Raw genomic sequence first — 15,254 nt, forward strand, 5'->3', positions numbered from 1 at the left:
ATTGGTTGGCTTCAGGTGCTGTTTGTCTCAGGGTTCAAACAATGTCACCAGGACTGGTTCTCTGCCTGAGCTTGGCGCTGTAGTCCTCAGGGGAAGTTCATTTGCAGACAGGGTCTCTCCTCGGAAGTGCAGGACGGCTGCAGCAACCCCACGTCTCCCCATACTCATGTCCGGAAGGAAAGAAAGCTTTCCTAGGCCTGACAGATGCTAGCTTGCTCTGGGTCACTGGGGTGTGGGTGTGGGATGGGATATGCTGATTGGGGCCCTCCCCTGGGGCTTAGGGTGGGAGATCAGCCCTCTTCCCAAATCACACAAGCTGACAGTGGGCAGGGAGGTTCCCAGAGGAAACCCAGGATACCGTTAACAAGGGGGAATGGTTCCCAGGTGACCAAAAAAACAAGGCTCACTACAGCTGGCAATATCACCTGCAATTCATAAATGAGACAAGGGCCCACCAATAATACGTCCAAGGTCACAGCTCGTAAGTGGCCACATCAGAGCTGGGTCTCATGTCCGGCTGCCTCCAGAAGTTTTGCTGTCATTGCCCTACTCTGCTTTCTGTCCTCCGCTTCTCCCCCCACTACTGTCTTACACTGAAACTCCCTGAGAAATGACTGGCTGAACTGACCAGCTACTAATGTCCCTGGTTGCCTGGGCTGTGCACTGGTGAGGTCTCAGGGCTGGTTCCCCACACATCTTAAGGGCTGTAATGGGAAGGCCTGACTAGGTCCAGAGCCAGAGTCTGATGCTAGCCCTGCTTCAGAATGGCCACTGCTACCTTCCCTCCCCGTTTTTCAGTTCTGTGTCCACCCAGGAAATTGCAAAGGACCTGGCTGTACCCTTCTGGGCACCAGGAGCCAGCAGGCACTTGGCATGTCGCAGGGTCAGTGAGCAGGAGGGGATCAGGTGACCGAGCCCAGGGTGGCAGGGAGGGGCCCCAGCTTTAGCCACCACTGAGGTGGCAATCCCCAGCCTGCAGCCAGGGCCTATTACCAGTGGGGTCGGAAACTCACAAGGCTGGGGGCCAGGATGACTCCAGGGAGCTCATCCTGGACAGGTCCATCTAAGCCCTGGGGCTGAACCCAAAAGGCCTGAAGGCCACGGTGGGAGGGACTGATGATGGGGCTGTGGAGTGAACATCAGTCGGGTTTGAATCAAGTCCTATTAAGCAGGGACGTCCACGTGGGGCTCCCAGGGGCACCTGGCTCTGCAAAGTCAGTCCTGACAGCCTTTGATAAGTGGCTGTGATGAGGGTTGTTCCCACGCTCCAGCCAGACCCAAGAACCACACAGAGACCAGTGAGTACTATCACAATCGATAGATTTACCAACCTGGGGCCGCGACTGACTCTGCAGAGGGGGTGTGCGGAGTAAGAGGCTGGGAAAATGACCACAAGGCCAAAGGAAAACAAGGACTTGTTGCGGGGGAAGGGACGGACAACTATGTTGTCTTCCCTAGATCAATTTTCTTCTGGATGGCTCGAGCTGAGTGGTAGATGAGAGAGTCGATGAGTCCGGCCACTGGGGAGAGAGACGAGGGCTGGCACTGGCCCAGGTGGGCTCTTGGCTTGCCCTCCGGGCCTTGTCACCTGACTGGCCAGGCCAGCATCCCCCACCTTGGCCCTTGAAGTGCCCCTCCTCCCTCAACCAAAACCTAGTGGGGGGAGTAAAGCTTTACACTCCCCACCAAGCCCTGAACCCGACAGACACCCTCAAGCTTCTAACCTGTGAACATGCCTCCGATGATAGCGCACACGCCTGTCAGGAAGTGTGTGAAGGACCTGGCAGAGGGGCGGGGGAGGGTCAGCAGGCACCCCGCTCCCTGCCGGCCCAGGCCCCCCCCTTTCCCCGCCCTCACCTGTGCTTCTCCGTCAGCTTCACCATCATGGGCGAGAGCTCGTACAGCACGAAGACGCCAGGAAGCCCCTGATCGCCCATCAGCCCATTGGCGACCTTCTCATGTCTGGTCACAGAGAACTGATTTGTCCTCAGCACCTGGGATGGGAGGGGAGCCTGGGCCAGGGCTGGGTCTATGACCTGGCTCCCAACCCTGCCACCCCACCCCTGCTCCTACCCCTGGTGTTGCAGTGCCTTGACTGTGTGGAGGAGAAAACGAGGCCCCACGTTGGAAACAAACACTGCAAGGCCTGGGGACCACCTAGATGCCCTCTCCCAGCCTGACCATCCCAGCTTCCCCTCCAGTCACCAGCTCTTTACAGTTTCTCAATCCCAGCTACGTTTGGTGGACCCTCTCTTTTTTTTTTTTTTTTTTTTTTTTTTGCGGTATGCAGGCCTCTCACTGTTGTGGCCTCTCCCATTGCAGAGCACAGGCTCCGGACGCGCAGGCTCAGCGGCCATGGCTCACGGGCCCAGCTGCTCCGCGGCACGTGGGATCTTCCCGGACCGGGGCATGAACCCGTGTCCCCTGCATCGGCAGGCGGACTCTCAACCACTGCGCCACCAGGGAAGCCCTGGTGGACCCTCTCAATGGGGGTCCAGGGGCGAGAAGCAACTCTCCAAGGCTGTACCACAAGCTCCTGGCGAGGCTGGGCCTGACTTCCTCTCTGCTCAGTCCCTTGCATTCTACCAGTCTGCGGAGATGCTGCTCCACAGGCCACAGCAGAGACAGGAGGAAGGGGCACGAGAGGGTTGACCTTGCTAGCTCCTGGCTCAGGGCAGATAACGGGGGACAGTGAGGCAGACAGAGAGTGGACACGGGAGGAGTGGATGGAGGTACTTTGGGCAAGTAGGTAAAGCACTTTGAAATCTGACAGCCTGGGGCCTGAGCTCTGGCTGTGAGGGCAAATCACCTACCCTCTCTGAGCCTCACCTTGTCACCCATCATATGGGGATAAGAGCAGGACTCCGCTTCCCAGCTTGAAGGAACTCAGGTGCCTGGCACCAAGAGGGTGCCCGGATGTCTGAGCTCCCTCAGACTCACCTCCCCATCTACCTTCATGTACACCGTGGGCACCACCTTCACAAAGTACTGGAACATCATGGAGGCTGCAGGGAGAAGAGGGCACTGAGCGTGGGTGCAGGCAGGGCTTGGGTAGCTGGGGGCTACCTCCCAGGCTGGTACCTTGGGGTGCAGTGACGTTGGTGTGGTCCAGGGGGTTCACAATGCCCGGGTAGTCCTCCCCGAATGACAGGTGCTGGATGTAGTGGGTCATGTTGATCTGCAAGAAACACCAGCTCCTGGGTCTTGGAGCACTTGAGGCCCCAAAAGGCCCCTCCCTCTCTAAGGCTCTTCAGACAGGAGCAGACAGGGGCACCTGGGTCTGGGGAGTGGGTGTGTGGAGATGGGCCAAGGGCTGGGCCCTGCCTAGGAGAACCTGCTTGAGACAGGCACCCCCACCCCACCTAGGAAGTCCTTCCTCAGGGTCTGGGGGCTTCTGGGGCTCCAGAGTTTGAGGCTCTGGCTGCACCCACCCATTAGCCAAGCACAGACTGGACATGGGCCCTGTGTGGCAGGTGCTGGCTTTGCCTGGAGGCGCCCCAGATCTCCCAGCTCCGGCGCCTGTCCTGCTCCTGTCTAGATCAAACAGCCATTAGAGGGATCTTTTAAAAAAGTGCAAATCTGATTATGTCATAACCCTGCTTAAGGTAAGACAACAGCCTCCCAACTGCTTGGGAGAAAGTCCAGACCCCCCGGCCGGCCTGCCAACCCTCCAGCCTCATCCTCATCCAACCACATGGCCCTGTTGTTCCTTAGAAGTGCCCCAACCCTCCTGACCTCACCCCAAGGCTCCCTCTTCCCGGATGCTCTTGTCCAAGCCCATCCCCTGTCTCCAGCCCACGCGGATCTCAGTTCAAAAGTCACCGCCAGTACCCTCGGACCGCACCCCCTGTCAGAACGTGGTTTATTTTTCTAAATCTGCTCCCCACCCCAGGATGTCTCTACAGAGAACGAAGGCAGCAGCATGCTTCCCCCTCCACCCGCCCTCCATGGTTTCTACCTGGTACGTACATTGTCGAGGCCAAAGCTCTGCAGGTCATGGACTAGGAGAGAAGGGGGAAGATGTCAGCAGACGGAGCAGGCTCCCCACACCCTCTCCTGGGCCTCCTCACTCCACCCTCTGGACTGTGACCCACCTGGCTCATCCTCTACCCCTCATTCACTCACCAGTCTGGCCCTGCTTGAGGGCAGCCAGAGGGCCTGCCGCAGGCCTGTGTGAGAGTCCATGCCCTCCACAGGCCCCAGTTCCTCCCTAACATACACAGGGAGCCCTTCACGGGCATCACTCCAGGCCTTTGTTCCCACCAAGGCCCTGCCTGCATCTCAGGAAAGAAAACCCACTGACTCAGGTTTAACGAGAGCCGATGGCCAATCACTGAACCCCAGAGTGAGGTGGGACCTGAGAATGTGGTCCAAGCTCTCTCCCTGCCTCCTCTGCCCTCACCCTCAACCCACCAAAGGAAATCCCACAGGCAACCTGCACCCTCTGTTCCAGAACAAGCTCTTCCTGCCCTCTAACCCTGATCCCTCCCTGCTACAAGGAACCCCACCTAAAAGATACATCCCACTGCTGTTTATAGTCACCGGGCAGCCATCCCGCCCATCCACACCTCCGCCCATCCTGGGAGGGCAGGCTGCCCCAGAAATGGGGGCTTGGCCTCCCTGGGAGGGCAGGGCCACTTACTCTCCACAGCATGTACTGCAGCATGGGGGAGGGAAGAAGAGAGAAGGAAGGAAGAGAAAAAAGATTCAGAGCTTCACAACAAGAACTACGAGAATTACAGACCAAGATATGTGGTAGAAGGGAAGACTGGATATTCCTGCCTCAGCAGCAGGGTCAGGACTCAGCTAACAAGCCTCCTCCTGGTCCCCTCCCCAAAGGAGCCCTTCCCTGGCCAGAGAAGAGGGCAAGGGGGCTTGGGGGCAGAAGTATGGTGGCTTAGGAAGAACAAAAGACCTAGAGCCCAGAGTCACTTTCCTAGCTGTGTGACCTTGGGCAAATCACTTGTCCTCTCTGAGCCTTGGTGTTCCCCTCTGCACACGGCTGTCCTGAGGACCAGGCAGGATCTAAGATGGGAAAGTACTTGGTAAACTTTACAATCTTCCCCCTTTCTTCCCCAATCAACATAACGTCAGAAACTAGCTCCCAGGCCTTCAATTCAGCCTCTGGCCTCGGGCAACTGTAGTTCTGTGTTTCGAACATCCTTCTAGGATATGGAGTGCCTTTTGCCCTGGGCTCCCTGACTATGACAACAGCCCAGAAAGAGAAGCAGAGATGCACCACCTGCAGGCCCTGCGCCCACAGCTGCACGCTGATCGTCTTCCTAATCCCAGTAAGACCACCCTTCCCCGGCCCCCTCCGGATCCACCTGCCTGCTCCTCTCCAACACTCAGCCTCTCCCCGACTGCCTTAAAGACCAGCAGGGCCATCTCCATCAGGCTTGTTACTCCTGTTGTCCTTCGTCACCGGGCAGCTCAGGACTGCCAGGTCATCTCTCATCCCCTGGACTCTTGTCACCATGTAGCTCTGTACATCCTCTTAGTATAATCCCGACTCCCATCCCTCCCAGACCCTTCCACGTGCCCTGTTACTCATCAGCAAAACCTCGACATCTTCAACCTCCAAACCTTCCCTCCACCTAGTGCTCTGGCGGCAGTCCAGCTCTCCCTTGAACGCACTATCTCCCTTGCAGACCTCAAGCAGTGACTATTTCTCTCCCACACCCGTCCTCCTCCTTGGCCTTAAGAGAGGTCCTCCTTGCTCCGTAATGCCATTTTCAGATCACTGTCCCTTGATCTTCTCTAAAAGTCTCCAGGTCTGCAGCTCCTGGAACACTATACCACCTCCCATCCCCATCTGTTTGCTGGAGATCCACAAAGAACTGCTGGTCAGTCCTCCCATGCCAGTTCTCAAGAGTTGTAGCCACTGTCACGCTCTCCCATACGATGGTCCTGTCACAATTCCTGGTGATTTCAGCTGCCAACCTACCCAAACCTGTGTAGATGTGCCCTTCCTCCTGTTGCCAAGTTGGGGCTTTCTAAACTTCTAAGGCACTACATTCTGTCTTCCTTTTCCTTCTCAAGGATTTCACTCCAGTAAATGTCTCTCTCATCTCCAGAGCATCGCTTCTGCTCTCTTCAGGAGGTAACTTCCGACAGCGTATTAACACACTGCTACATCATACATCTTACAAAACCCCCCGACTCCACATTTCCCTCCAGCCACAGCCCACTTTCTCCCTTCCCTTTAGAACAAACCCCACAAGCGCTGCCTCTGCTCACTGGCTCCACTCCTCTCCCATTCCCTCCTGAACCACTCAGTGGTGCTTCCTGGCACTTCACCCGAACTGCTCTGTTAAGGTCACAATGACCACTGCCACGTTATACACCCAATGGTCGTTGTACTTGATGTCCAGAAGCATCTGATACGGTTCTGGAAACACTTTCATCCCTTGGCTTTCAGGATGTCTGGTTCACGCTCTCATCTCCTCAGTGTTTCTTAGCAGTCTCCTCTGCTGCTTCCTCCTGATGCCCTGTCCTCTAATGCTGGGGCCTGGCGCTTAGGCTCCTGAGCTCTCCTGTTCTCCATCTACCCTCACCTCCACCCAGAGGTGATTTATTCAGTCCCATGGTTTTAATACACTGATGACTCCAACATTTGTATCTCTAGGCCAGACCTCTCCCCTAAACTCCAAACTTGAATGGCCAACTTCTTACTTGACATCTGAGGTGTCTGAAAGGACACCCACATCCCACTGGTCCGAACATGTTGAAAGTGGCTTTATGCCCCCCACTCCAACCATCTAAACCTGTTCCTCTGAGTCATCCCCCATCACTAAATGGTAACTTCATCCTTCTCGCTACTCAAGTAGAAAACTTCGGTGTCATCTTGACTCCTCTTTCCCTCATCTTCGCATCCATCAGCAGCTCCACCTTCAAAATACCCGCAGTCACTTCTCACCACATCTACCACCACTCCGGCCCCGCCCCCATCACCTGGTGCCTGAACCGATTGTCGTTAACAGCCTCCTGCTCGGCCTCTCTGCCTCTGTCCTCCTCCGCCACACCCCCCACCCGGGCCCGCCGTTTTCTCCACAGAGCAGAGGGCTGCCTGTCTTTTCAAAATTAAGTCAGATCACGTGCCTCTTCTTCAGAGCCCCACGACAGCCTTCCATCTCATGCAAAGCAGCAGCCCGAGTCCCTGCAGTGCCCTCCTGGGCCCTGTTACCTCCCTCATCTTACTGCTAACCACGCAGCTCGGCAAACTGTGCTCCGGCCACCCTCACTTCCTCACTGTGCCCTGAGTTCACCAAGCACATTCCTGCCTTAGGGATTTGCACTTGCTATTCTCTCTGTTTGAAACACCTCACCCCCGTCATCCACATGGCCGGTCCCTTCACTTTCTTCAGGTCTTCACTCAAATGTCATCCATCAGAATCTTCCCCTGACCACCCGATATGGAATGGTACTCACACACCGTCTCACCCAACCTCTCGGCCCCATCATCCTTATCCTGCCTTTTTTGGGTTTGAGTTACCTAATAGCATCTGATATACATTTTACATACTTATTTATTGTCTGTTTCTTTACTAGAATGTTCTGAGGGCAGGGACTTTTTTTTCATTAAAAAAAATGTTTTTTGGCTGCATTGGGTCTTCGTTGCTGCGTGTGGGCTTTCTCTAGTTGTGGCGAGCGGGGGCTACTCTTCATTGTGGTGCACAGGCTTCTCATTGCGGTGGCTTCTCCTGTTGCGCAGCACAGGCTCTAGGCACACAGGCTTCAGTAGTTGTGGCTCCCGGGCTCTAGAGCGCAGGCTCAGTATTTGTGGCACACGGGCTTAGTTGCTCCGCGGCATGTGGGATCTTCCTGGACCAGGGATCGAACCTGTGTCGCCTGCATTGGCAGGTGGCTTCTTAACCACTGTGCCACCAGGGAAGTCCCAGGGACTTTGTTTTGATCACTGCTGTATCCTTAGCACCTAGACTAGCACATGGCGCACAACAGGTGATTACTAAATATCTAGTGAATGTACGAATGAATAAATGAATGAGAATAAATCTCATTTATTCATCCTTGTGAACAACCCTGTAAGGTAGGCACTATTTCAGGCCCATTTTATAGAAGAAGAAATTGAGTAGGGCTCAATACGTACTAAATACGACACAGCGTGGGAGAGGCAGAACCTGGGTTCCAAACCAGCTCTGTTTCCCCCAAAGCCTCACACACAGGTCATCTGATACTGGGGGCTACCATTTAAATAAATACCTACCACAAGCCAGGCTCTGTGCTATCATCTTTAACCTGCCCAAACAGCATAGGAGATGAGTACTATCATCCCCACTTTAAAAAGGAGGAAACTGAAGCTCAAAAAGTTAAGGAAATTTCTCAAAGTTTCAGACAGCTTGTAAGGTCTAAAACTGAAATCTGAAGCCAGGCAGTCTGGCTCCTCAGCCTGTGCTCTTAACTGTTTACCAAACTGCTGTCCTGGTTTCAGGGTCTGCTCTGGGCCAAAGACAATAGAGCAGGAGGCAGCCGAAGGGGCACTCAAACTCGCCAGGTGTCCAGGGGCTAAAGCTCCCAGCTGATGTCGGGTCACTTACCGTGCACGTGGGACTGCTGGAAGCTCTTCCCGGGGGCAAAGTGGAAGTTTCCCGCCACCTGTAGGGGAGATGCCCTCTCATTCTCCAGCCGTTTCCTCCCTTCCCTTTGTCCCCTTGATTCACAGTGGAGTGGGGCTAACCCACAGCCCAGCTGGCCCTGTCCTGCCTCGGCTCCTCCTGTACCTTGTTGACTTCCAAGAAGCCGTACACCTGGCAGCCTTCATTCTTCTGCTCCTGCATCTTCTGGCTGAAGCCCTCTCGCCGGCACTGCTCAATAGTGTCTGGGTTCTTGAAGGCCCAGCCTCGACGGCGATATGCCTCCCGCACATCCTCACAGGAGTTACAGCACCTGTAGGGGAGGAGGTGCAGGGGGAGAATGTCAAAGAGGCACAGAAACAGTGCCGGCACCTTGGGAAATAAAGCAGTTCTGCCCACTAATGAAGCCTCTGCCAGCCTCAGCCCTGACCATCCAGTGTTCTCAAAGTATGTTTCCTCAGTGGCAGCAGGACTGTTAAAAATACATATTCCCATTTTCTTTGGGGTGATGAAAACTTTTAGATCAGATTGTGGTGATGGCTGCACAATGCTATGAATGTAGTTAATACCACTGGATTGCACATATGAAAATGCTTAAAATGGTAAATTTTATGTCATATATATTTTACCTAAAAAATTTTTTAAAAAAATACATATTCCCAGGCCCTGCCCTAGACCTGGTGAATCAGCCTCTCACGGGTCAGGGCCTGAGACACAAACCAGCAGTTACCATATATGGAAGGCTTAATTAATAACCTGGGCTGGGCCCGCCATCTCACTGCTTTACATACATATTCCTTATGTGACTCTTGTGAGAAAGGTGCCATTATGGTCCCCCTTCACAAGAGAGGGTTACGTAGCTTGGCCCAAGGACCCATGGGTAGAACCCAGGCAGCTGGACTCCAGAGACTACCTCTGAACCAGAGCAAGGACCACTTCAACTTCGTCCCCAGCTCTGCAGCCCCCAGGTAGGGCCTGGCCACAGAGCCTCAGTCGCCTGCACCAGGATCAGAGACCAAGGCATGCAGCCTGTCCCGTCCGGTCTAAATTCTTGGTCTAAACCACAGACTCCAACAAAGGCTGAGGATGACTGACAAAAAGCACCTGATGGGGGCCCAGCTCCCCACCCCCCACCCCGACCCCCGACCCTGGCTCACTTGATGTCTTCCGTCTCGGCACCATAGCAGCTCTCACAGCGATTAGGGTCCAGGGAATCAGGGTCAAACACCTTCATCTCAACTTTCCCGAGCTCTAAGGGGAGGGCAGAGGCAGGGGCATCAGCTGGGGGCAGGCACAGTGAAATCTATACCCCTAACCCTTGCATGGGCCCTTTGGGTTAATAAACATTATAACAGCTAATATTTACATCATGTATACTATGTGTCAGGCACTAAGCATTTCTACACATACATTATTTCTTTTAATAACGGTAATAGTAATAAAACAATAACAGTGAATACTAAATATTAGCTGAGTACAGGTCGCTGTACTTTACATATATTGTCTCTTTTCAACCCCAAAATGACTGTGAAGGTGGAGGTTATTATCGCCACAGTACTTGAGAAGGTGCTGAGGCTCAGAGATGAAAAGTGATTTCACCCAATGCAACACAGTAAGTGGCAGATTTCAGCTCTAAATCCAAAGTGTAAGCCCTTAACTATGGTGCTTGTCCTCAGACTGCTCTCTCTGCGCCTGGCTCCCTGCCTTTAACTACCTCAACATAACTGGTGATTTCAATATTCAATACCGTGATCTCCTGTCCTCCAATAATCTTTCTATTTTTATCATCCAACCTCAGCCACGCATTTCCATACTCAGTTATTACCAGTTACCACAAACCTTCCAAAATTCAATTTCAAGTATCCCAATCTTCAATCTTATCCTCATTTTCCCACATCACTCTCTCTGGTACCCAGAATCTACCAATTCTTTGACACCACTGACACTATCACCCCTTCACATCGTCACTTCCCTCCGTGTTTAAATTTTATGGTCCGAATGAGGAATGAACAGTCTCTTCAATAAATGGTGCCAGGAAAACTGGATATTCACATGTAAAAGATTGAAATTATACCCCTCTTTTATACCACTCACAAAAATTAACTCAAAATGGATTAAAGAATTAAATGTAAGACTTGATACCATAAAACTCCTAGAAGAAAACATAGGGAAAGAACTCCTTGATACTGGTCTTGGCAATGGTTTTTTGGACATGACACCAAAAGCACAGGCAACAAAAGTAAAAATAAGTGCAACTACATCAAAGTAAATAGCTTCTGCACAGCAAAGAAACAATTAACAAAATGAAAAGACAACCTATGGAATGGGAGAAATATCTGCAAATGATATATCTGATAAGGGGTTAATATCTAAAACGTGTAAGGAACTCATATAACTCAATAGCAAAAAAATAAATTTATTCAATTAAAAATGGGCAAAGGACTTGGAATAGACATTTTTCAAAAGAAGACATACAGGTGGTCAACAGGAAAAGGTGCTTAACAACACTAACCATCAGAGAAATGCAAATGAAAACCATAAGATATCACCTCACACCTGTTAGAATACCTATTATTAGAAAAAACAAAAATGAAGTATTGATGAGAAAGTGGAGAAAAGGGAACCCTTGTGCACCGTTGGTGGGAGTGTAAATTGGTACAGCCATTATGGAAAACAATATGGAAGCTCCTCAAAAAATTAAAAATAGAACTACCATTTGTTCCAGCACTCCCATTTCTGGGTATAGATACAAAAAAAGAAAAGAAATCAGTATCTTGAAGAGATATCTGTATTCCCATGTTTATTGCAGCATTATTCACAACAACCAAGACAAAAAACAACCTAAGTGTCCCTCAGCAGATGAATGGATAAGGAAAATGTGGTTTGTCTCTGTGTGTGTGTGTGTGTGTGTGTGTGTGTGTATGGTGTGTATATATATATATGGTATGTATATATATAATGAATTTACATATATCATATATATTAGAATATTTTATATATATCATATACATATATTGGAATATTATTCAGCCATTAAAAAGAAGGAAATCCTACCGTTTGCAACAACATGGATAAACCTTGTGGCCATTATATTAAGGGAAATAAGTCAGATAGAGAAAGACAAATACTGTATGATCTCATTTATATGTAGAATCTAAAAAAAACCAAATTTATAGAAACAGAGAGTAGACAGGTGGCTGCCAGGGGCTGGGGGGTAGGGGAAATGGGGAAATGTTGGTCAAAGGGTACAGACTTTCACTTGTAAGATGAATAAGTTCTAGGGATCTAATGTACAGCATGGTGACTATAGTTGACAATATTGTACTGTATACTTGAAAGTTGCTGAGAGTACATCTTTTTTTTTTTTTTTTTTTTTTGCGGTACGCGGGCCTCTCCCGCTGCGGAGCAGAGGCTCCGGACGCGCAGGCTCAGCGGCCATGGCTCATGGGCCCAGCCGCTCCGCGGCATGTGGGATCTTCCCAGACCAGGGCACGAACCCATGTCCCCTGCATCAGCAGGCGGACTCTCAACCACTGCACCACCAGGGAAGCCCCTGAGAGTACATCTTAAACGTTCTCACCACATACACAAAAAAGGTAACTGTGAGGTAATGGATGTGTTAGGGAACCCTATTGTGGTAATCATCTTATAACAAATATGTATGTTAAATCATCATGTTGTATACCATAAACTTACACGATGGTATATTTCAATTATATCTCTACAAGGCTGGAAAATAAATTCTCTGGTCCACTGCTGCAATTATTCTCTTGCACATAATCACAAGTCATTTGTTCCTCTCTCCCTTTGTCGTACAAGTCTAGCAAAACTCAAATCCTAGTTGAGTTCAACTCCCTGTGCCTACTTCTTTCCTGTGCCTCCCTTAAGACTGCCTGGCAATCCTACTTCCTTTCAATAATCAGTTCACTATCCCATTCCCCACGATGATTCATTTCTATCTTTCCCCCTTTCCTTGGGCTTCCAAAACCCCTTCCCCTTTCTCCACTCTTAGCTAATGACTTTGCTTTCAATTTCCACTAAAGAAAGAGAAGCAACAGAACCTCACTTAATCTCAACACCAAACCTACCAACCCACATGCACTCTCTTCCAGCCTCCACCCTACTTCTCCGCTCTGTCTCACAGCAAGACTCCTGGAAGGGTCATCTATACTTGATGTCTCCACTTCCTTTTCTACTCTTTGGTTAGATTTTCATCCCCAACAGTATCAAAACTAATCCTTTCAGTCTCCAGTGACCTCCATGTTGCCAACTGCAATGGTCAGAACAGCCCAACCAAGTCACTCCCGAATTCCTGACCCATAGAAACTGAAAAAAAAATGTTTGTTGTGTTAAGTCACTAACTTTGGGGGTTACTTGTTATGCAGTAGTGGATATATATTCCCCCACCTCTCCCACCCAAACACACAAATCCTCTTCCTCCTTTCTGGTCATCAAGTCATTCATTTCCTCAGACCAAAGCCTTGGAATCAACCTTGACCCCACACCCAATCCTACAGCCAATTCTATTGGTTTTACTGGTGTTCAACATATATTTGTTGAACAAATAAATGATAAAGCTCACCAACAGAGGAATCCCTAAGGTGTGAAAAATCATAGCTTTCAGGAAGGTTTTGTTATGGAGGAAAACTGACTTAATGGAGGCATTGGGAGGACACCCAGAGAGAAGAAAGGAAGCTAAAAGTGAACAGACACTCTGTACTAGGCATTGTACACATATTACTTCATTTGATCCTACAATTCCACGTGGTGGGTACAACTGTTTATCACCACTTAATAGCTGAGGTCACAGACGGCAAGAGACGAAGCTACATCCGAACGCAGGCAATCTAACCCAAGAACAAACTCAACCTTAAGCCATCCTTCATTCCAAGAGGGAAGAGCATTCAGGGCTGAAGTCAGTCTACGGGACAGGGAAGCAACACCCAGAGAAGCGTGGGTCCACCTAGAGGAGTTCTGCCAAGGCAACAGCACATAGGACCCATCCTCAAACTTCTGTTACTCAGACCACAACAGGTAGGGATTGGGGACCTCTGAGAATGACAGCCCTGAAGAGTACTCTTCTCAATACTAGGCTAGAAAACTGGATTTCAGCCCACTCTGATTCTTAATAGCTGGGGGACCCTAGGCAAGCCACTTGACTTCTCTGGGTCCTAGATGTTTCATTTGTCACTGGGCCGGTCACAGCCCACTTGCCAGAAGGTAGTGCTTGGGCTTGTCCAGCTCTGGGATTTGAGATCTGGTCTCTTCCCCCCAGTTACCATGACGTTCCGCCTCTGAGCTCACGGGAAAGCCATCCTTATCTAGCCGTTTTTTGAACAGGTTGTGTTCCACATCCAGCTGCTGCTCCCCAGCCACATCCATGGCATCAATGCTCAGATCTAGAAGCAGGAAATCAGGGTAAGGTACTGGGAACCTAAGGGCAAGGGAATCTGGGTTTTGGAGGGTAATGGGGATGCTGGGCTTGTCTTGGGGCAGCAGTGGATTAGGGGAAGGAGGTTGTCCTGGAGTCCTGTCCAGAACCTAAGGCTGGAGGTGTGAACCTGGAAGCCCAGCTGAGAACCCTGGGACTTGCAACTCCCACCTATGGTGAGGTACTCACAGGCACACGGCATGTGTGGAAAAAGCACATTGATGTTGATCTTCAGTTTATCTCCCCGTGACTTGTCCACGTAGAGTTCAGGATGCACCTGGGGCAGGACGACGTCAGTAAGATTTGGCCCCAAGCCTCTTTTTCCCCATTCCCATCCCTTAAAGCACCTACCTCTAGAACGTCAAGCCCCGCCCACGTACTAGGCCCCGCCCCTTACCTCAGTGGTGAGGTAATACTGCAGCTCGGACAGGAACAGTAGCAGCATGAGAAGGCCACTGACAATGGTCACTGCGGGCAGGGAGCGAGGGTCAGGAGGGCCTCTGTTCCTCTTCCTCAGCCCCTGGCAGGCCGGGCAGGTTCCAGGCGCCCCAGCCAACCTCTAGGACACCCCACTCCCCGCCACCCCGACCCCGCCACGGCCTACCCGTGGCGCCCCCGCAGGTCTTGACCCGGAAGTCCTCCAGAGTCTTGGGGTAGGCATCGAACTGCTTCAGCTTCCCCAGCGCCTCCATGGGGAACAGCCGAAAAGAGGACGCCAACCCGCCCGCCCGCCCCTGCAGCCGCCCGCTTCCGGCCGAGCTTGAGCCACGCCCCCTCTCCGCACGCAGGCGCAGCGATGCGTACGCTCGGCCCAACCCTTCGCCCTTGTTCTCGCTCAGGCCGCCCCGCCCATCCGTGCTGTCGGCACTACTGTCCGGCGGCTAAAGAGGGCTCCAACGGTAAGGGAGCGAGGGAAGGCGGGGTGGGGGGTAGGTCTTCTGCGGAACAGGGTCCCCGGAGGAGGACTCCGCCCGGTAGACACAGTAATAGCAGCATTCGCTTGCCTTGCGCCAGGAACTGCGCCTCGAGTTTCACAAGAGACTCTTGGAACTTGGAAGCTCCTAGAACAGTGGTTTTCAGTCTCCCCAAGCGGCAGCCCCATTATCACCTGGAATTGGTTAGAAATGCAAGTTATCGTGCCCCGACACAAACCTGATGAATCAGAAACTCTAGGAATGGCTCCTAGGTGATTCCCTGCAGTTACAGCTTGAGAATCATCTCTGTAAAGT

The 15,254-nt window shown here is 51.5% G+C and overlaps 1 protein-coding gene across 2 annotated transcripts; it reads right to left on the reverse strand.

Moving 5' to 3' along the window:
- Window positions 1-1,303: 1,303 nt before the first annotated feature.
- On the reverse strand, window positions 1,304-14,779 carry ERGIC3 (ERGIC and golgi 3). Of its 2 annotated transcripts, none has more exons than XM_032606351.1 (13): window positions 14,630-14,779; window positions 14,423-14,493; window positions 14,215-14,302; window positions 13,874-13,993; window positions 9,752-9,845; window positions 8,742-8,907; window positions 8,559-8,616; window positions 3,970-4,001; window positions 3,082-3,178; window positions 2,941-3,005; window positions 1,858-1,994; window positions 1,725-1,780; window positions 1,304-1,520 (listed from the first exon to the last, which is right to left on the reverse strand). In XM_032606351.1, exons 1-13 carry the CDS (start codon window positions 14,715-14,717, stop codon window positions 1,441-1,443), a joined length of 1,152 nt encoding a protein of 383 aa, XP_032462242.1. In that variant the 5' UTR covers window positions 14,718-14,779; the 3' UTR covers window positions 1,304-1,440. The 2 variants fall into 2 exon arrangements, with proteins under 2 accessions (XP_032462242.1, XP_032462243.1); XM_032606352.1 differs by having other exon boundaries at window positions 1,304-1,484; window positions 14,630-14,775.
- Between the last annotated feature and the right edge of the window lie 475 nt (window positions 14,780-15,254).

Source organism: Phocoena sinus, chromosome 15 (genome assembly GCF_008692025.1).
Source record: "Phocoena sinus isolate mPhoSin1 chromosome 15, mPhoSin1.pri, whole genome shotgun sequence".
Taxonomy (NCBI): domain Eukaryota; kingdom Metazoa; phylum Chordata; class Mammalia; order Artiodactyla; family Phocoenidae; genus Phocoena; species Phocoena sinus.